The sequence below is a fragment of the Cynocephalus volans genome, chromosome 4, assembly GCF_027409185.1.
Source record: "Cynocephalus volans isolate mCynVol1 chromosome 4, mCynVol1.pri, whole genome shotgun sequence".
Lineage (NCBI taxonomy): Eukaryota > Metazoa > Chordata > Mammalia > Dermoptera > Cynocephalidae > Cynocephalus > Cynocephalus volans.
In genome coordinates, this window is record NC_084463.1 from 83,951,454 (window position 1) to 83,973,902 (window position 22,449).

At 34.5% G+C, this 22,449-nt stretch overlaps 1 protein-coding gene across 4 annotated transcripts in view; it reads right to left on the reverse strand.

Moving 5' to 3' along the window:
• The window catches only part of LOC134374796 (CWF19-like protein 2), a 97,691-nt gene that overhangs the window by 22,208 nt on the left and 53,034 nt on the right, over positions 1 to 22,449 (reverse strand). For all 4 annotated transcript variants that reach the window (XM_063092796.1, XM_063092794.1, XM_063092793.1 and 1 more), the window contains one exon: positions 10,221 to 10,433. In XM_063092796.1, the coding sequence (XP_062948866.1) occupies positions 10,221 to 10,433 (213 nt within the window). The remainder of the gene's footprint in view (positions 1 to 10,220; positions 10,434 to 22,449) is intronic.

Below are 22,449 nucleotides of genomic sequence, written 5' to 3' on the forward strand. Positions count from 1 at the left end.
GAGTTTGGTCTTATTTTCTATTATTTTTGTTAGGTTCTGATTGGAAATATTTTTCACGGCAGGCATTATTTATTGATCTATTTTACAAAATAATGAAAATTTTTAAAACTTTGCTGAGAAAGGACAAAGTAAGAGTAGATACAGATATTTACCTAAATTTACAGTAATTTCACAACCACATTCATAAAAAGAACAGACATTCCCATTAAGAGCACTGGGAATGTCTGTAAGCAACTTAGAAAATGAAATACTGAAAGAAATAACTAAACTTCCTACATGATTACTAAGATAATGAGCTAGGTACAAGTGTCAATCATAGGTAAGAAAACTGCGATAAAGTTCATTTTTTAAAGCATTATAAACATAAATATCACCTAAAATAGGTATTAAAAATCATTTTTCCCAAACGAAAATAGACATATAAATGAGAAAAGAAAAACAGATTAATTAAAACCTAAAATAAATAAATTAGAACACATAAAAAACAATTTGACAAAGTGAGCAGAGACATTTATTCATGAATCAGTAATTACTGAGGGCCTACAATAATGCCACACACTGCTCTACAAGCTAGGGAATCAACAATGAGCAAAGAAACACAAACCTCTTCTACAAATCTAATCATAAGGAGTTTGTGGGGTGCTAAATGTCTTTGTTCCCCCAAAATTCATACATTAAATCCAGCAGGATTCCTATATGACATGATGTCTATGTGGAAAATCATAAAGAATCAACAAACAAACTTTTGGAACTAATAAGTGATTATAGCAAGGTTACAGGATATAAGGTTAATACACAAAAGTAACTGTTTTCCTACATACCAACAATGAAGAACTGGAATTTAAAATTTAAAATACAGTATGATTTATAATAGCACCCAAAAAGTATAATACTTTGGTATGAATCTAATGAAATATGCACCAGATCTAGGTGTGAAAAGCTGTAAAATTCTGCTATAGGAAACCAAAAAAGATCTAAATAAGTGAAGAAATATTATATTCATAGATTAGAAGACTCGATATTGTTAGGATTTCAGTTCTTCTCAAGCTGATCTACAGATTCAACGCAGTCCCAATCAAAATCCCAGGAAGCTATTTTGTAGATCAAAAAGTGATTCTAAAATTTGTATAAAAAGGCAAAAGATCCAGACTAGCCAATGCAATACTAAGAACAACAAAGCTGGAGGACTCATGCTACCCAACTTCAAAACTTACTATAAAGCTATCATAACCAAGACAGTGTGATACTGGTGAAAGAACAAACACAGCAAAACAGCCCAGAGACAGGCCCACATGAATATAATCAACTCTGATAAAGGAACAAAGGCAATTCAATGGAGAAAGGATGGTCTTTTCAAAAAATGGTGCTGGAACATTTGGACATCCACATGCAAAAAACATAAATCCATAGACAAATCTCACACCTTTCACAAAAATTAATTCTAAATGTAGAAGGCAAAACTATAAAACTTCTAGAAAAAAAAATCACAGAAGAAAATCTAAGTGACTTGGGTTTAATGAGTTTTTAGAATTCACCAAAAGCATAATCCATTAAAGAAAAAGTTGATAACCTGAACTTTATGAAAATTAAATACTTCTGCTCTATAAAAGACACTGTTAAAAGAATGAAAACACAAGCACTGGGTGGGAGAAAATATTTGCAAAATGGATATCCGATAAAGGACTTGTATCAAAATATACAAAATATACAAAAACAAACAAACAAAAACCTCTTAAAGCTCCTCAACAAGAAAACAACTCATTTAATACATGGGCAAAAGATCTGAAGAGACACCTCACCAAAGAAGATATACAGCTGGCAAATAATTACAAGAAAAGATGCTCAATATCTCTGTCATTAGAAAACTGCAAGTTAAAACAACAATGAAATACGACATTAAAAATTACTAAATCCAAAAAAGTGACAATACCAAATGCTGGCAAAGATGTGGAGTAACAGGAATTCACTCACTGATGTTTGGAATGCAAAACTGGTAGGTACTTTGGAAGATAGTTTGGCAGTTTCTTACAAAGCTAACTATAGTCTTATCATACAATTCAGCTAGTATTAACCCAACTGATTTGAAAACTTATGTGCACACAAAAACCTAGATGTAAATGTTTATAGCAGCTTCATTCATAATTGCCAAAAACTGGAAGCAAATGGGATGTCCTTAAACTGGCACAACCATTACAATGGAATATTATTCAGCAATAAAAAGAAATGAGCTATTATTCCAGGGATAGATACGGAAGAAACTTAAAAGCATATTGCTAAATAAAAGAAGCCAGTCTGAAATGACTACATCAGGCATGAGTCCAATTATGCGACATTCTGGAAAGGGCAGTGGAGACAATAAAAAGATCAACGGTTACCAGGAGTACAAGGAGAAGCAGGGATGGCTGAATAACAGGAGTCCTGGGGATTTTTAAGGCAGTAAAACTATTTTTTTGATACTTTAGTGATGAATATATGACATTATATATTTGACAAAACTCACAGCATACTTTTATATTAGAAGCTTTTTAAAGACTTTATTTAATTATAATACCCATATGGAAAAATACTCAGTTCATAAGTATATAACTGATGAATTTTCATGAAGTACATAACTGTATAATCAGCACTACATCCGGAAACAGAACAACACCAGCAGCTAGAACCACCCCTCGCAAATCATCTTCCACTCACTACTGTTCCCCAAAGAATAACCCTTATCTTGATTTTTTATTATTTTTTTAATTTTTAATTTTTAAATTTTTTCTTTTTTTCTCTTTTTTTTGATAATTTATTATACATACATGTGGGGTACAACATTGATTTGCAATAATTGTGTACAATGTGTGACGGTTAAACTGGATAGTTAGCTTATTCATCATCACAATATGCAACCATTCTTTGTGTCTGTTGACAATTCCTCAAAAGCCCCCAGCATTTTAAAGCACAAAGAATGAACCTTCACATATGCAAATTTTAAAAAATGATTTAGGAAATCAAGGGATCCCAGTAAGGAATGGAGACTGTGACAGGAAAATCTAATTGTTTACAAATGCAGGAAATAATACACCTGAAGAGGGTAGAGAGCAAAAGGTGCTGACCTAAGTAATTTTGGAAATGAGTGGAGTCTGTAAACTAAAGGCAAAAGCAACTGGACATACCCACTCTACTCTAGTTTAAAAAACTGTTTCCCACAGGGGTAAAGGTTAGCAATTCTGATACTGCTATACAATTGAACTGGAGTTAAATGGATGGTGGAGTGGGAATTTATAGATAAGCATGCAGAGGGGGCTAGAATAATTCATGTGGATTAGGGTTGAAGACATCAGTATGAAATCATGTTTAGCTTGATATAGACATTGATGATTACAAACAGAAAAATTAACAGATATGTATATTAACACAGGTTAGTATACACATATATATTTCTTTACTCTGTCCCTGAGAGGGACTAAAAGAAACATCCCAGTAGTAATGATATCCAGACCCTGGTTTCTAATACATTCTCCAATACCTCGGAGAAATGGCTGACTCCAAGACTGGGTCAGAAAATACACAAGATTAGCCCGGAGCATTTTATCATTCCAGAAAGTAAGAAAATCCTCAAAAATAAATAAATAAATAAAAAGCAAAAACCCCATTCATGGGGGTATGTCAAAAAGATACAGGAGCCAACTAAAAGTGTTCTCAATAGCCAAAGCTGTAAGAACTTGAGCAACAAAATTAATAATGTAGTATCTGGTTATAATAGAACACATAAAATAAGTATCCATGAGTCCATAATGACATAAAAAAATAATTGAATAAATACATAAGTTAACAGGTGAGAAGAGACAAATCTCCCATGCAGAAAAATTCCAAATAATTTATGTAGCAGAGCGCCAAATCCAACAGAGAGGAGACATACTCCTTAAAACTGTCAAGGTTATCAAAAATAAGGAAAGTCTAAGAAACTGTTCCAGCCAAGAAGAGCCTAATGAGACATGACTACTAAATGTAATGTGGCATCTTGGATGGGATCTTGGAAGAGAAATAGGACATGAGGTAAAGACTAAGTAAATCTGAACAAACTATTCAGTAACAATATCAGCACTGATTAACGAATTGTAACAACAAATATACTATACTAGTAGTGTAAGATGTTAATAGCGAGCTATATGAAACTCTATATATTATCTCAATTTTTCTGTAAATCTAAATATTTTCTAAAAGATAAAGACTATTTTTTTAAAAAAGGATGTGTACAGATGACTTTTATTAAAAAAGGAAGGAGGAGGCATGGATAGCTAATGAGAAGTTATTAACTGTCTAACTAATGAGTGCTAAAATACTTTCAATAATGTATTTTGGATCTAAGATGTTACTTTAAATATTAGAAATCCAAGCCAAGTAAGAATTGCTGAATTGCTTTGAAATACTGTTTCAGCTTAAGGGCATAGCAATTCCTTTGAAACTCATTATCATATATGATTAACTTAAGGAATAACTAAGGGGAATAATTTGTTATTATTTATTCGGGTTAAGAAAGTGTTCTATTTGCTACAATGAATGAGACAGGCAGTCAGATATAATGAAATTCCTTCTAATCAATATTTCAAACATTTCTATATTGAAATATTTACAGTGAAAGGCTTAAGGTAGATGGTAATTTTTTAGAGCAAAGACAGCAGAATAAACCATAGATGGAGAAGGAAAGATTCAAATGACTTCATATCCTTCAGTATGAAAAGCTTAGTCCAAGAGGGAAAAAACAGATTAACTCACAGTAAATTGAAAGCAAAGAGAAGAATTTAATACCACTAGAAATGATTAATTGGAAAACATGGATTACCTCACAGCAGAAAAAGAAAACTAAGAAGGGGAAAAAAATGTATGCAAGAGTTGAAAAAATGGAAATGTCTGTTACTGGCCAACAGTTTTGGCCAATGAACTGAGAAATGCCTACTTTGGGATGCAGCCTATAAAGTAGGAGGCTAAAAAATGGCTTGTACACTTAACACCTCTGTGCCTCCCTGCACCCAGCCTGTCTTCAGTATATTAGGGAAAATCAAGTCATTGAATAAACACCCCGAAACTTCTCCTAAGGCATTTTAGGAAAACTTTAAATGTTACTTGATGTTCAATTTACACTTACATTTTTAAAGGTGTGGATGATCAGACAAAAGGGGAATGAAATATTTATATGTAAGACGATAATTATAAAAAAGAAAATGTTTATGTGAAAGTCTGGAAAGAAAATTAGAAAAATTAATACAAGTAATTGGTTAAGGTTTTTATTTTTTTATTTTTGGCTGAATTTTCAATGGAATTTTTATGTTTACCTTGTTAGTAAAGTATGGAGGGAAAGAAAGAAAGAAGAAAAAGAACGGAAGTAAAAGAAACCAAAATCCAGACAGATAAACTGACTATCATAATGACCAAAAGATATTAAAGAGTAGGTGTGTGGGTGGAAAAGGGTGTGTGTGTAAGTGCAAGAAACAATTAAAAAACATGTAAATATATATTCTCCAAACTAGTAGCTCCCAAAACTAGAATTAATTCATTCAACCTCTTCTTTTTTTTCTCACATACTCCACTCCAGGCTTCTCTCCACTTCATCAATGAAAAGCTCATTTCTTCCTCAAGGCTCTTCAGTCCCCGATGCTCCTTCCTGAAACATTATTCATTCATATCTTCATGTCATTTCCTCTTTTCCATCTTACCTATCTTTACCAACATACCTCAGAGAAGACTACCACAGACACTGCTTAATGTGGTATGTTCCACCATCCATGTGGACGTTCCACCAGAGCCACTGCCACAGCCACTACCACTGCAAGGGCAGCTTGCGACCACAGCCACCGTGCAGGGGGCCTGCTAACAACTCAATGGCATTGATACAAGGAGCGTCACCAGTGGAGAACAGAGAAAGAGCTGAGCATAATATTTCATCCAACAACTACAGAATATACATTCTTATCAGAACACAGAACATTCTCTAGGATAGACCACATGTTAGGTGACAAATCAAATCTCAACAAATTTTTAAAAATTGAAATCATTTCAAGCATCTTTTCAGACCAAAATGCTTCAAAACTAGAAGCCAATAACAAGCAAAACTCTGAACACTCTACAGCCACATGGAAATTAAACAACATGCTCCTGAATGACATATGGGTCCAAAAAGAAATTACACAAGAAATCAAAAAATTTCTCAAAACTAATGAAAATAAAAACACATCATACCAAAAACCTGTGGGATACTGCAAAAGCTTTAATAAGACGGAAGTTTATTGCAATAAATGCTTATATCAAAAGCAGAAAGATTTCAAACAACCTAATGCGACACCTCAAAGAACTAGAAAAACATAAACAATCCAATCCCAAAATTAATATACAGAAATAATTAAGATAAGAGCAGAACTAAATGAAACAGAAGCCAAAAAAATGATACAAAAAAAATCAATAAAACTAAAAGTTGGCTTTTTGAAAAGATAAACAAAATAGACAATCTACTACTAGGCTTAAAAAAAAAAAAAGAAGAGAGAAGATCCAAATAACAAAAATCAGAAATGAAAAGGGATACATTACAACCAATAGCACAGAAATACAAAAACTCATTAGGCTATTATAAACAACTACATGCCAACAAATTTCAAACCTTGGAGAATATGGATAAAATTCTGGAAAAATACAAACCACCATGACTGAACCAAGAGTAAATGTAAAACCTGAATATACCAATAATGAGCAATGAAATTGAAGCAGTCATCGGCAGTCTCCCAACAAAAAAAAGCCCAGGACCAACTGGCTCTACTGCTGAATTCTAACAAACTTTTAAAGAGAAATTAATACCAATTCTCTTCAAACTATTCCAAAAAATTGAAAAAGAGGCCACTCTCCAAAACTGATTCGATGATGCCAGCATCACCCTGATACCAAAACCACACAAAGATACAAAAAGAAAGAAAACTACAATCCATTATCTCTGATGAACATATCAACAAGTATCTTCAACAAAATTTTAGTAAACAGAATGTAGCAACACATCCAAAAAAATTATATATCATGATCAAGTGGGACTCATCCCAGAGATGCAAGGATGGTTCAACATAAATGAGTCAATAAATGGGACAAGCCATATCAACAAAACCAAGGACAAAAATAATATGATTATCTCAATAGCTGCAGAAAAAGCATTTGACAAAATTCAACACTGCTGGCCGATAAAAATTCTCAGCAAATTAGGTATAGAAGGAAAGTATCTCAATACAATAAGAGCCATATACAAAAAACCCACCATCAATATCACCCTGAACAGGAAAAAGCTAAAAGCTTTTCTCTTAAGAACAGGAAAAAGACAAGGATGCCCACTCTCACCACCCTATTTAACATAGTATTTGAAGTACTAGCCAAAGCAATCAGGCAGGAGAAAGAAACCAAGGGCATCCAGACTAGAAAAGATGATGTCAAACTGTCCCTGTTTGCAGAAAACCTTAACAATTTCAGTAAAATTGTATGATATAAAATCAACATGCAAACACCAGTAGTGTGTGTATACTCCAATAACAAACTAGCAGACATCAAGAAAGCAAGCACATTTATGATAGTTACCAAAAAGCTAAAATACCTAAGAATCAACTTAACCAAGGAGGTGAAATATCTCTACAATGAGTACTACAAATCACTGTTGAAAGAAATCAAAGAAGACACAAAAAGATGGAAAGACATTCCATGCTCTTGGATTGGAAGAACTAACATTGTGAAAATATCCATACTACCCAAAGGGATCTATAGATTCAATGCAATCCCCTCAAAACACCAATGACATTTTCCATTGAAACAGAAAAAAACAACACTAACATTCATATGGAACAAGCCCAAGGCATAACACTACCTGACCTCAAATTATACTACAAAGCTACAGTAACCAAACCAACATGGTACTGGCATAAAAACAGACACTAAGACCAATGGAACAGAATGGAGAACCCAGAAATCAACCTGCACACTTACAGTCAACTGATCTTTGAAAAAGGCATCAAAAACATACATGGGGGAAAAGACTGCCTCTCCAATAAACAGTGCTAAGAAAACAGGACATCCACATGTAGAAGAATGAAACTAGACCTGTACCTCTCACCATATACCAAAATCAACTCAAAATGGATTAAAGACTTACATATAAGACCTGAAACTATAAAACTCCTAAAAGAAAACATAGCGGAAACACTTCAAGAAGTAGGACTGGACAAAGACTTTATGAATAAAACTCTGAAAGCACAGGCAACAAAAGAAAAACAAATGGGAGTATATCAAGTTAAAATGCTTTTGCACAGCAAAAGAAAGAATAGACTGAAAAGAAAACCTACAGAATGGGAGAAAACATTTGCAAACTACACATCCAACAAGGGATTAATGACCAGAATATACAAGGAACTCAAACAACTTAGCAGTAAAAAAAAACAAGTACATCCATTAATAAATGGACAACGGAGCTCAATAGGCATTTCTCAAAGATATACAAATGGCCAACAGACACATGAAAAAATGCTCAAAATCACTAAGCATCAGGAAAATACAAATCAAAACCACACTGAAATATCATTTCATCCCAGTTAGACTGGACATTATCAAAAAGTCAGGGAATAACAAATGGCTGGTGAGGATGCAGAGAAAGGGGAACCCTCCTACACTTTCGGTGGGACTGTAAATTAGCACAGCCATTATAGAAAATAGTATGGAAATTTGTGAACAACTACAGACAGAACTACCATATGATCCAGCAATCCCACTGGCTGGGTATATACCTAACAGAATAGAAATCATCATGTTGAAGGGATAAGTGCACTCTCATGTTTATTACAGCTCTATTTACAATAGCCAAGATATGGAACCAACCTAAATGTCCATCAAGAGACAACTGGATAAGGAAAATGTGGTATATATACACAATGGAATACTATTCTGCCATAAAAAGGAATGAAATTCTGTCATTCAAAGCAACAAGGATGAACTTAGAGAAAATTATGCTAAGTGAAATAAGCCAGGCACAGAAAGAGAAATACTGCATGTCCTCACTCATAAGTAGGAGCTAAAAAATAAACAAATAAATTTTTAAAAAATAAAGAAAAACACAACAATCACAATACCTTGAAATTTCAAAAGGAGAGAACAGAACTGAGTTTCCCAGAGGTGGGAAAAGGGGAGGATGAGAGAGTGTAAGGGAGGAATTGGTAAAGGACACAAAAAATGATTACATTGTATAATGCTGAATAAACTAATTAACCTGATTTGGGCATCATGTATTGCACACAGGTATTGATATTCAAGTCTGCACCCACAGATATGTACAATTAACTATGTTTCAATTTTTAAAATTAAATAATTAATATTTTAAAATAAATATATAAAAATTACCCCCCCCAAAAAAAACCATGCACAGAAAAAGAATGTCCTCATTCACAAGTGGAAGCTAAAAAATAAGAAGAAAGAAAGGAAAAAGATACAACAATCACAATAATACACTGATCTTTGAAAAGGAGAGAACAGAACCGACACCACCTGAAGTGGGAAAGGGGTAGAGGGAGTTAGCAAGAAATTGCAAAAAGGCCACAAAAAATGATTACACTGTATAATGTTGAATATACTAATTAGCCTGACTTGAGCATTACATATTGTATAGAGGTATTGATATTCAATACTGCACCCCACAGATATGGGTAATTGATTATGCTTTAACAGATAATTTTAAAAAAATACCTCAGAGAAGCCTTCTGGACCATGTTATCAAAAATAATAACTCCACCATCAATTTATCCCATTTCCTCGCTTTATTTGTTTTATTACAATTAAGATTCTCTTCAATCAGGGCAATTATTATTTTATTTATTTTCTGCCCTATTTCACTAGAATACAAGCTCCAAAAGTCTGATTCTCTAGTTTTCCCCAGTGACTAATTAGGGTCTGATATATACCAGGTATACAAAAATTATTTACTTAATATAACAATTAAATCTATAAATTAAGGACTATTTTATACTAAGAACAAGGCTAGAAGCTTGGTATACAATGGTGAACAAAAGTTCTGTTTTCATGAACTTTAAAGACTGTTCAGGGTGAGACCCAATAAACAAGTTAAGCAAAGAAAATATAATGAACTTCTTCAAACTGTGAAATATTCTATGAAGAAACAAACAGGTCCTATGGGAAAGTAAGCAAAAAGCAATAAATATATTTCTTACCTTAACACCTACTGCAACAATAAGGTGCTTGGGAAATTGAGAGCTGTCAAAACAGTACAGACATTTTTCCATTTGTGCAACAAGACTCTGATGCTCAGCAATAGCTTTTTTCCTCTGGTTCTCTTCCTCTTCACTAAGACATTCTCTCTCGGCTGCTTTGGAGACAAACATGTCATCCAGAGTATAATAGTCTCCATCTGTTTTCCCCATAAACTGAAAAGCCAAAATAACAGTAGTAGAGATCAGAAGGCAGTGGTTAAGATTTTATTGTACTGTACTACCCTGAAGTCATATCTGTAAATTCTAGGATAAAACTCATATATTTAAAAAAAAAAAAAAAAAAAAGAAAGAAAGAAAGAAAAAGAAAAAGAAAACATGATTAAAACTTAAGTTTGACCTGCAAGAGTCAATCAATCTATCATCATCCTCATAGCTAAAACATGCATCAAAGCTGATGTAGTGGACTGAATTATGTCCCCCCAAAACTCACTGAAGCTTGAATTGTGTCCCCCAAGTTTTATGTATTAGAAAATTGGCCCCCACTGTGACTGTTAGGAGGGTGGAAAATCCTGTTATGGTGATTGAAAGGTGGAGCCTTGAAGAGGTGACTGGCTTGTAGGACCACGCAGTAGTGAACGAATTAAAAATGGTAGTCAGGGGCGTGATCCTGAGGGCTTTAAAAGAAGAGGAGAGTATCTTTCTCTGCTCTCTGCTTCCACCACCATGCAATGTGAGACCCTTGGGTCACTGTCACCACCACCAGATGGACTTTGGACTTCCCAGCCTAAGAAACAGTAAGCAATAAATTTCATTTTCTTTATAAATTACCCAGTTCCAAGTGTTTTGTTATAAGCAACAGAAACGGACTAATACAGCTGAATATTTCTTATGTGTAATTCTATGTGATCTGATTATGTTTTATACTCCTATGTGGTAATCTTTATCACTTTCATCTAATAGATAAGGAAATTGAACACAGAGGTTAAGAAACTACTTTCATTTTAAAAATTAGCATACACTTTATACAGAACATGAAACATTTTTCAACCATATCTCCAGGTGCTTTTTCCACACCTCCCCCAACATAAACCATGGAGAGATTGATACTTTTAAAACACAAATTTTGTTTGCTCATTTTATGTTCCTGCTTAAAATCCTCAAAGAGCACTATATTGTATACAGGATCAAGTTCAAACTCTGGTTTGGCTACTAACTTACACACACACAGAAAGACATGGTGGTTAAAAGCTTAAACTCTACAGTCAAAAAGACCATGGTAAAATCCTCACAGACAATTAAAAGTATTAATGTACGCAAAGGGCCTGACATACTCATATAGCAAGACCTCAAAAAAAAAAAATGGTAGTTATTATTATTTTCTCCCAGAACAGTGTTCTAAAATGAGGGGAATTATGCACCCCACCCCACCAACACCACCACCAGGAGACACTTGGCAATGTCTGGAGACATTTTTGGTGTCACAACTTGCGATGAGAAGGGTTGCTACTGCTATTTACCGGCTAGAGGCCAGGGACACCACTAAACAGTCTACAATTCACAGTCCTCCTACAACAGAGTTAGCCAGCCCAAAACGTCAGTAGTGCCAAGGTTGAGAATATATGTTTCAGAGAGATTCTGATTTAGTTACTGCAACAAAGAATGTTCTTTTATATTCACTAATGATAACAACCATCCACAGGAATTGAGGATTTAAATGGAATTATTACTGATATTCTGTTTAAACAGTTTCCAAATTTAAGCCTGGAAATAGCATTAGTGAATTAATAACTTGAATATTAAGCACACAAAAATACTGAATGTCCTCTAACCATGACAGCTAATTTGTTTTTCCATTTTGATGTTTGAGTAAAAAAACCTGAAATACAACAAATTAAGTGGCATCTTATTAAAAAATCATGTATTCAGATCCTTAAATGAAAACTCTGTGAAAACTAATGGCTTTTTTTTAGTGTCACAATGTAGAAACAATGGTTTACAACAAATCTACTTAATTAGTATTGCATTATTACACAGGGATTACCAACAAAGAAAAATAGACCGCAGCCTAATGTTTATAAAAGCATTTCAAGTTTTATAATAATATTTTTTTAATCAAAATTGTAAAAACTTCTTCAAGCTCCAAGCCCTCAAATTCATTGGAAAAAGGGTGAAATTAGATGATGAAATATAAATTTCAAATAATTTTGGACACCATTTTTCTTTAAAAAGAAAATGGATAGTTTTCTTTACAAAGAAAAATGGATAGTTTATTAAGCCAGCATACTCAATTGTCAACAAGTTAAACGTAGGTCAAAATCTGAGAGAACTGCCCAAGAGTCCTCATAAAATCTCACCATGGTCTAGAACTGGGACCTGACCACAGCTGATACCACTTCATACCCATTAGGACGGCCATTATAAATAAAATCAAAATAAATTAAAATTAAATAAAAAACACCAGAAAATAAGCACTGGCAAGTATGTGGAGAATTGGAACCCTTGTCAATTGCTGGTGAGAGTATAAGTTATGCAGACACTATGGAAAACAGCACAGTGGTTCTTTAAAAAGTCAAACATAGTATTAGCATTTGATCCAGCAATTCCATTTCTAGATATATACCCAAAAGAACTGAAAGTAGAGACTTGTACACCAGTGTTCATACAGGATTGTTCACAATAGCCAAAAGGTGGGAACAATCCAAATGTCCACCAACAAATAGATTTTTTTTTTTTAAAAGTGGTATACAGTATACATACTACGGAATATTACTTAGCCTTAAAAAACAATGAAACTCGTATACACTCACCAACATGGACAAATCAAAACATTATGCTAAGTGAAATAAGTCTCATACAAAAAGAAAAGTATTGTTATAACTTTGCTTACATGAGTTACCCAGAATAGGCAAGTTCATAGAGACAGAAAGTTACTAGGGGCTGCAGGGAGAGGGAGGCAAGTAAGACAGTGGAAAGAGGAGTTACTATTTCATAGATACAGAGCTTCTGTTTGAGATGATGAAAAAAGTTCTGAAAATGGATAGCGGTGATGGTTGCGCAACACTGTCAATGTACATGATGCCACTGAATTGTACACTTAAAAATGGTCAAATGGTAAAGTTTATGTTAGGTATATTTTACCATTAAAAAAAACAACTGGGACCTGAACTATACAATGTTAAATAAATTTTTCCAGTGTTTCCACCTCCTTTCATTCCCCTCATCCCTAGGTGAGGTTTAGAAAAACAAAAACTATTTCCTTAACAAGCTTGGACTGGGATCAAGCCCCTACATCTTTTGGGAAAAGAAAAAGCTATTTCAACATTTATCTTACTCAGTTCTATGTAAAAGCAAAATATCACTTTTACCATTTTATGACAGACAAATTTCAAACTTCCTTTTGGGGTTTTGTCACAGGAACATATATACATGATTTCACACTCTTAGATTAGCCTCTTCCAAATCTAATTTCATCCCATATCTAAAAAAGTCTCTGAGAATGGAAATGGCTACCATTAGAACTAAAATGACCAAAGGATGCTACAATAAGTTGACAATTTCAATATTCCTTATTTTACTCTAATCATACCTTTATAAAAGGTATGTCACTTAATCTCTCAAAATTTGTTATTAACATTACAGTTTACTGGAAATAAAAAAAGGATTCGGGTTTAAATGTGTATTATTATGGAAATATGTAATCCATATTTTAAAGATTACCTCTAAAAGAAAATACATTAAATCTTAAGTGTTACAAATATAGAAAAAATAAAATTGTCAATAGAAACACAAACATCTTTTATTAGATAATAAAATCATCTTGGTTTTCTTAAGGTGAAACCCTAATTAGTTTGAGTCTTTTTTCTTTCCTTTACCATTTTTCTCTTGTACTTTCCAATTTTTCTCCCCTCCAGCCCATTTTTAATGCTCCATCAGTACAAAAAGGATAAAATTACTGTCCACAGTGCTAAAAAAAATTAATGAGGAAAGATGTATCTAGATCTCATGAAGATGTGCCTAAGTTTACATTGCCAAGGAAACACTGACGTCTTAAATTTTAAATGAAAGAGTTTATATTTAAAGATTGCTGGAGTCAATAGAATGTATTTTAAGAACAAGCAGAGCATACACAACTTATTATTCCAAATACCAATAAATGACACATGGAAATTAGACAAAGACATTAAATTTAAGCATCAACAACTATCCATTAGCATGAATCATTTGAAAGGCAGTACTGTTTAAGCTGGACTGGGAGTTAAAAGTTGAGGCTTCTGATGGTGGCTTTTGTGACTCATCAGCTGTAGGCATACGAAAGTTACTTAGCCTTGTATAAGCCATTTAATTCTCTTAGAGTCTCAGTTTCCTTATCTATAAAATGTGGAAGGTACAAGATTAGTAAGGTCCCTTCCCAGAATCGAAAAATCTTTGGTTCTATGATTTCAAAGGAAGAAACTTCTTTACCAAAAAGAAGTTACTACATACCTATTATCTTCTGGAAAATCATAATAAATACACTAGCATATACATGATAAGAAAACATATGAACATGCCCTTCTTTTGGGGGATATTTTTGATTGTTCCCCTTTTTTCATTAATTATGTAGTACATTTTCAGAAAAAAAACCCTGAGCAATATAGAAAGGAAAAAGATAAAAGCACAGCAACCATAATTCCCCTATCTTTAATACAATCAAGTTCATATTTGGCACGAGATACCTTTCTTGAGCTGGTTATAAGAAAGAGATGCTATTAAAGATTTAATGGTAAAATAACTGAAAGAAAGTGAGCCGAGATGCCGGGTACTGTTCACGCTTTATTAAAGAAAGAAATCTGCCGGGCTGTGCTCAGAGTGGCACAGGGCCCATGGCTGTCCTTGAAAATGGTGGACAGCCCAAAAAATGGGTTTGCTAGAGTTTATATTAGCTTTTGGGCGTGAAATCTACGGGGGGAGGGACCATTAGGTTGATGTAACTGGGTGAAGAACTGCACTGATGCAGAAGTCAGGAGGCTTTCTTGGGGGAGGGGAAGGGAGGAGGTAGGCGGTGCCATTTTGTATTTAGGCTTGTCTAAACTGGCGCTGGTTATGTTGCAGATCTATTAATAACAACTGGAAAGAAAGTGAATAAAATCTGAATTTCAGAGCTGCAAGAAAAGGATGGACAGTAGAAATTAAATAAATAAATAAATAAATGTAATACGATAGTAATAAAAAGTAAAACAGTTATCAACAGCAAATACAACCCACACTTGAATACTGACCAGAAACAGTATCAGACTTGCTGTTCAACACGAAACCTTTCCTTGTCTCCCAGTTCAGATCAGGTCACCCTGGTGCTGCTCTCAAGACTTTCATGTCTTTCACAGTAATATGCACAATCATAATTAATGGATTCATTTTTCATTATTCTTTACTTAATGCTTCTTTTTCCCCATTAAGGTATAAGCTCAATTAAATCAAGGAACATGTCTTCCTCAAGTGCCAGAGTATCCCCAGTACAACATCTCACAGACTAAATGAGACCAATTAACATTTGCTGACTAAATAAACAACTAAATAGATTCTTCTTCTTCTACATCAACTATTTCTTATGGCTACTTTTCCCAAGATCTAAGATCCATTTTCAGGGGAACTACTAAGTAAGGGAAGTACCCAAAGATATTTGAAGGAAAATATATATTATTTAGATACCCTAATCCAGGTATTGATAAACTACAATAAACAAGCCAGCCACCTGTTTTCATAAATAAAGTTTTGCTAGAATATAATCACACCCATTCATTTACATATTGTCTGTCGCTTCATTGCACCATAATAGTAGAGCTGGTAGTTGCAACAAAAAGCCAAAAACATCTACTATATGGTCCTTTCCAGAAAATGTTTGCGGACACTTGTCCTAGACAAATGACTTCCAACTAAGAAGAAGAACACAGAATAATAAGCTTTTGTGGTCTCTTCATGAGTATATTTAACGTATTTAAACTATATACCAACGATATTATTATCTCTAAAAATGCATTAACTTAGATACTTTAGTTCATAAACTTTTAAAAGTGCAAAGATTAAGCACAGTGTTTACAGAAATGGCCAATACTCCAAATACTTTCTTTTTAATTATAAAACATACAAAACAAATTGCTACTATGCTGTGGTTAATTATTAGGCAGGATGAATTAAATCACAATGCCAAATCAGCATTTCCATAGCAACCTGTACCTCAATTAGCTCTAACACATAGAGGTAAAGTCTGGCATTGTTCAATATATTTTAAAAAACACCTTTGTCCTTTTTTATGAGAAACTGCCTAATATAATTTAAGTCCATCCTCTTTCTTCTGCTATCACATACACATCAATGGTCAGGCCAAAAAAAAAAAATAATAATAATGACAGGAAAAGTTAACACAATTGATTGCATGAAGAGAAAAGGGTTGGAGCTTCCTGCACTTCCTTAGCTGCTACAACCAAATTAAATCTCCACTTAATAATACAAAGAAAACAATCTGCTTGAATAAAAATAACACCCTTATCAAAATGTTAATACAACACTGCTACAAATTCAACAACATGTAAATTCATCAATCAACAATTTTTTAAAAATCTGGATTGAATGTGTACAGTTGTACACTCAATAGTTTGTCTAGTTTGTAGGTTTATTTAGTGCTATCAGTTCTGGCTGATTTCCACCGAAATTATAAGATAATATCTAAATCATATAAAAAATGAAACAAGCATTTATTTATAAATAGTGTAAAAACTGAACAGAAGATGGGAAAGAAACATTTATGGAGCACCTACTGTCTCTATCCTAGGAAGCCTTTTATAAATAAATTTAATAAGTATGGTTTCATTGGACTATTTAATCCAAAACATGTCATTTTATAAAATTGGGACATTATTTTGTAAGCCAAAATTAATATAGACTGGGAATGAAATTTTTAAGGGCCAAATACCACTGGCAAACTTTTATAGTATTCTAGCTTTATAATGTTCTAGATTAGTGAACTTGGATTTAAAAAAAAAAAATCAAAGGTGTAAAATGTTCAGGGAAACTGATTGAATAAAGATGCAATTACAGTCATGCGTGGCTTAACCATAGAGATACTATCTGATAAATGTGTCATCATTTGGCAGGGGTCCCTACCCACCCCAGGTAGGCTACCCAGGAATATTCAGGCTGAATAGACATTAGCCACCTCCTTGTTTTGTAGTTAATGAGCCCATAAGGAGAGAGGAAAAAGGAAAACCCCTTGACCAATCAAATTAAAGAACCCTAGAATTCTGTGGCTTTCAGAACAGGAAACAAAAATCACAAAAACCCCAACACATGTGCACTAAGAAGGACAGAGATGCAAATGACCACTATACAATCTTCACACGTGGCGCCAGACCAAAAAGGGCAAACTTAAGGGAAAATTGGCCCCATTGCCACATGACCCTTTTCTTCAAACTCAGCAATACACATGACCAAAAGGAGAAGCAGCCCCCTGAGCCAGGATTCTCCCAATCTCTACCCAAACTAAATATTCCTCCCCCTAGTTAAGTTAGAACACCATCTCGGTCCCCAGATGACATATAAAACCCATGACCCTGAATAATGACAGGATGCTTCTCTCTCACCAGGTTGCCCTCACTCTCTCTTGCGTGTACTTTCACTTTGCAATAAACTTTGAGTGTGTGACATCACTACATGAGCTTGGAGTTATTGTTGAATTCTCCCTGGTATTCCTCCCTCAGGATATCCAAGACCTTCATCTCCCGCAACAGATGATTTTGTCGTTGTGCAAACATCCTAGAGTATACTTAAACAAATCTAGACTGTAGAGCCTATGACACACCTAGGCAATATGATATAACCTACTGTTCCTGGGCTACAAACCTGCACAGCATTTTACTGTATTGAAGACCACAGGCAACTGTCACACAATTGTAAGTACTTGTGTGTCTAAACAGAAAAAGTACAGTGAAAATACACTGTAAAAGATAAAAAATGGTAAACCTATATAGGGCACTTACCATGAATGGAGCTTGCAGGACTGAAAGTTGCTCTGAGTGAATGGTGAGTGAATGTAAAGGTATAGGACACTAACATACACTATCATAGACTTTATAAACACTGTATACTTAGGCTACATCAAGTATGATCACATATGACCCATCATTACGCAGCACATGACTGTACTGCTAATGTTAAAAACAAACCTATACAAGATAAGTATTAGTACAAGACTTCATAGTATACAAATAACAAAAGAAAACCTATATATACATGCTCTATTCTTTGTACCCTTAAAGTAATAAGCAATGGTGGTGAAATACGAAAAATATGAAACAAGTCATTATCATTGTATCATGATTCTTACTCAACCTCAAACATCTTACTCAATGTCTCAGAAAGAGCTAAAATCTTTCCTGTCTTCTCTGGCTTCTGAAACAACATTCAGTTTTCCTCCTATCTCACTAGCTGTACCTTCCCAGTCTCATATGATAAATACTTTCTGTCCTCTTCCAGACAGCACTCCAGGGCACAGTGTCCAGGCTCTCCTCATCAGTAATTTAAATCCCATGGCTTTAACTGCTATTTAAATGCTAATAGCATCTAAATCTATTTGGAATAACTAACATCACCCATAATTCCAGGGACAGTCACCCCATACCACCATGTAAATGTCTAATGAGCATTTCATACTTCACATTTCCATAACAATACTCTTGATCTTCCACACCTTGCAAAATTTGTCCCTCCCAATTTTTCCCATTTCAATATATGGCACCAGCATTGCTCCAAATCCTAACACTTCTCATCTGTGTTACTACTCTAATCCAATGCTCTATCTGAACTAAAGGAATACCCTCCTGAGTCATCTCCCCACTTCCACTGTTGCCTCTCTACATTACCTTCCAAAAGAATAACCAGAAAAATCCTGTCAAAATATAAACCAGATCATGACTTGGCCCCACTAAAAACCTTCAAATGGCTTCCATCATGTAAAACAAAAGCAGATGTTCTCACACCATGGCCTGTAACACTCTATGTGACCTGACTCCTACTGTGTCCCCCATCTCATCTTCTACTTCTGTTTCTCTTTCTCCCTCTGCCTGTCTTCCTACTGTCTCTTGATGTTCTTCAAGACTGTCTCTGCTTCAGATCCTCTGCATTTGATGTTTCTTCTATTGTAATATCCTTCCCCCATATAATCACACAGATCCCCTCAACTCCCTCTTTTGTTCAGAGTCTGCTGAAACATCACTTCCACAAAGAGGTCTTCCCTCAATCCTCCATTGAAAATATAATCCCATCTCCTTTCTACTTTGCTTTATTTTCCACAAAAATATTTTCTATTTTATAATACATCACTTATGTTATATAATATTTTATATTATGTATTTGTTCATTACTTGTCTCATCCACTAGAAATAAAAGCTCCTTGAGGGCACAAACTTTGACTTGATTGCTTCTCTGTACCCAACACCTACAATGATAGCTGGCACAAATTAGGTGTTCAAAAACAATTGTTTAATTAGTAAATGCCTATTACAATTTTTAACAAGAATTTTTCTCTTGTGTATAAACTTGAATGAACTATGACTAGATTGTTAAGATTGTTATTTAATTTAGACTTCCATAAAAAGTGGAACTATTTCTGAGAAGGAAACTCTCATAAAAATATGTCCTCCTCCTTTTTCCAGACCCTAAGAAATTTCTAGCATTTCCCCCAAATAAACAGAGGCAAAATTATTCTAATTAGCTAAATTGTAAGATCTCATATAATTCTTAGTGACAGGTACAATGACCATTTTTATTTAAATCCAAGTGTATTTTACCCACCCTCCACCAACACACACATATACATACAACATACCTTGGTTACCTTAATTTTCATTAAGTTAATTTTTTGACCAGGTAATATACTCACATAGTTAAAAAAAAGAATAAGTCTGAAAAGGTATACAGCGAAAGGTCTCCCTCCCATTCCTGTCTTTCAGATACCCAGTTCAAACACAAACTACCAAAAATAATCACTGGTATTATAGAGCAAGGGGTGGCAATTTTTTTCTGTAAAGAGGCAGACAGTAAATATATGTATTCTTGTGGAGTATTCACTTTCTGTCACAACTACTCAATTTGGCCGTTACAGAGCAAAAACAGCCTTAGACAATATGTAAACACATGTGCATAATTGTGCTTCAATAAAACTTTATTTGCAAATATAGGCAGTGAGATGAATTTTTTCCATGGAGTCACAGTCAGCCAAACCCTATTATAGAGCTAAGTTTAAATACAATGCCTCTTTTGTAAAAACATTTCAATAGTAGTGTTTGGAAGGGATTACAATGGCAGAGATTGGAACCAAAAATGATATTTGAAACAAAAATTCATCCCACTACCTATAAAGATTTAAATAATGTATACATGAATTATATATATTACATATTTATATTTTCATTTGAATAGACTTAAAATCATTCCAATATATATTCTCTATAATCCGTAACACATTAGTCTAAATATTTTCTTCTATCTCTTCATGGCATAATTACGAAGAATTAGAGGACCATTAAGACAAGACAGATTGGTAACCTAACTAGCAGCACACTGGCAATCATTAACCTCTGGCCGAAAATTCTCTCTTAAATGGTAGGTGAAATATATAAGTAATATCTTCATAAGAACACACTAAAGAAATAAACCAGAGCCTATGCTTAAAAACAAACAAAATCCCAAATGTATATTCCTAAATCAGATCAATTCCAAAATGCATGTTCCTAATATGTCTTTCAAAGCATTAAATTTAATAAAGTAAACCAAGATTAGAGAGAACCCAATCTCTCCGAAAAGTAGATCATTGTTAGATTAAAGAACCAGCTTCCCAAAATTCAAAGGAATCCTAGGAATATATCTTACTTTAGATGCCATTCTCATAAAAAGTTTGTTTTGGTTTTCTGCTGTTCCCATCTTTTCGTTTTTGACTAAATCATTCAGGCTTAGATTATCATCATCATGAAAGTATCTGATCCTTTCTTTTTCCTCATGGGTTGAAACCTATAACAACATGAACATTATTAATTTAGTGAAAATATGAGTCTCTGAAGCTATTTTGTTTGTTTTCTGTTGGAGGCTGGACGGTACAGGAGATCCAAACCCTTGACCTTGGTGTTATAACACTGCACTCTAACCAACTGAGCTCAAGAGTCAGCCCTGAGGTATTTTTAATGGATTACCTATAAACATGTTCTTAAATGGAAAAATTATACTATGTATCAAGACCTCTCCTTCCAGTTTATCCCTATTCTATGTGCTTCCATGTGAAAGAACTTCCATTAGAATTACACTCCCTACTTCTTCTGCCCTTTTACTCTCCTCTTCCCCAGAAATAGAAGCATGACATTTATCAATAGCATGATAAACTGCTCTATCCCTTGTTCTCTCTTTTCTGCTCTTCTCCTTGTAGTTAAAATTCCTTACCACTGCAGAAGGAAGATTGCAGTTATCCAGAGGTGGAGTAAGTACATCTGTTGGGCCCATTTTTAGGAGCAAACATTATCTGTGAGCCACATGTTGCCTATGGGTGGAGGATGAAGATGGCGCCCGCCCGCGAGAAGTAGGGGAGGCATAACCCAAGATAGCTCCAAAAGGTTTTTATTGGTCCTCCAGTATTTCCGCACTCATGAACCCTGCGTGATCGCTATGCTCAACATGTTAGTACAAAATGCATGCCCGCGTGATCCTTTAATTGATTGGTTAGTTCATGGAAAGCCCCTACTTGCTTGCTTATATAAATTGCAGTGTAATGGCAATAAAGTGGAACAGCCCTGACAGAACCCCTGCGGCGTCTGAGTGTCTTTTTCACAGGGCTGGGTTGGCGGGCATCAGGCTCACTTTTCCCTGAGATCCCTCGGTCCCATCACCAGGGGTAATCCTGTCGGCTCCTTCTCCTTCTGGGTCTGCGGGAGGAACCTAGGCGCGCCCCCGCATACATCAAAAACAGAGAAGTACTAGCAAACCCATTACAATGGACTTAATGTTTATGTCCCCCCAAAATTCTTATGTTGAAATCCCAATGTGATATATTAGGAGGTGGGGTCTTTGGTAGGTAAATTGGTCATGAGGGTGGAGCCCTCATAAATGGGATTAGTACCCCTAAAAAGATATGAGAGAGCTTGCTCTCTCTCTCTCTCTGCCACATGAGGATACAATGAGAAGACCACCATCTACAATCCAGGAAGCATGC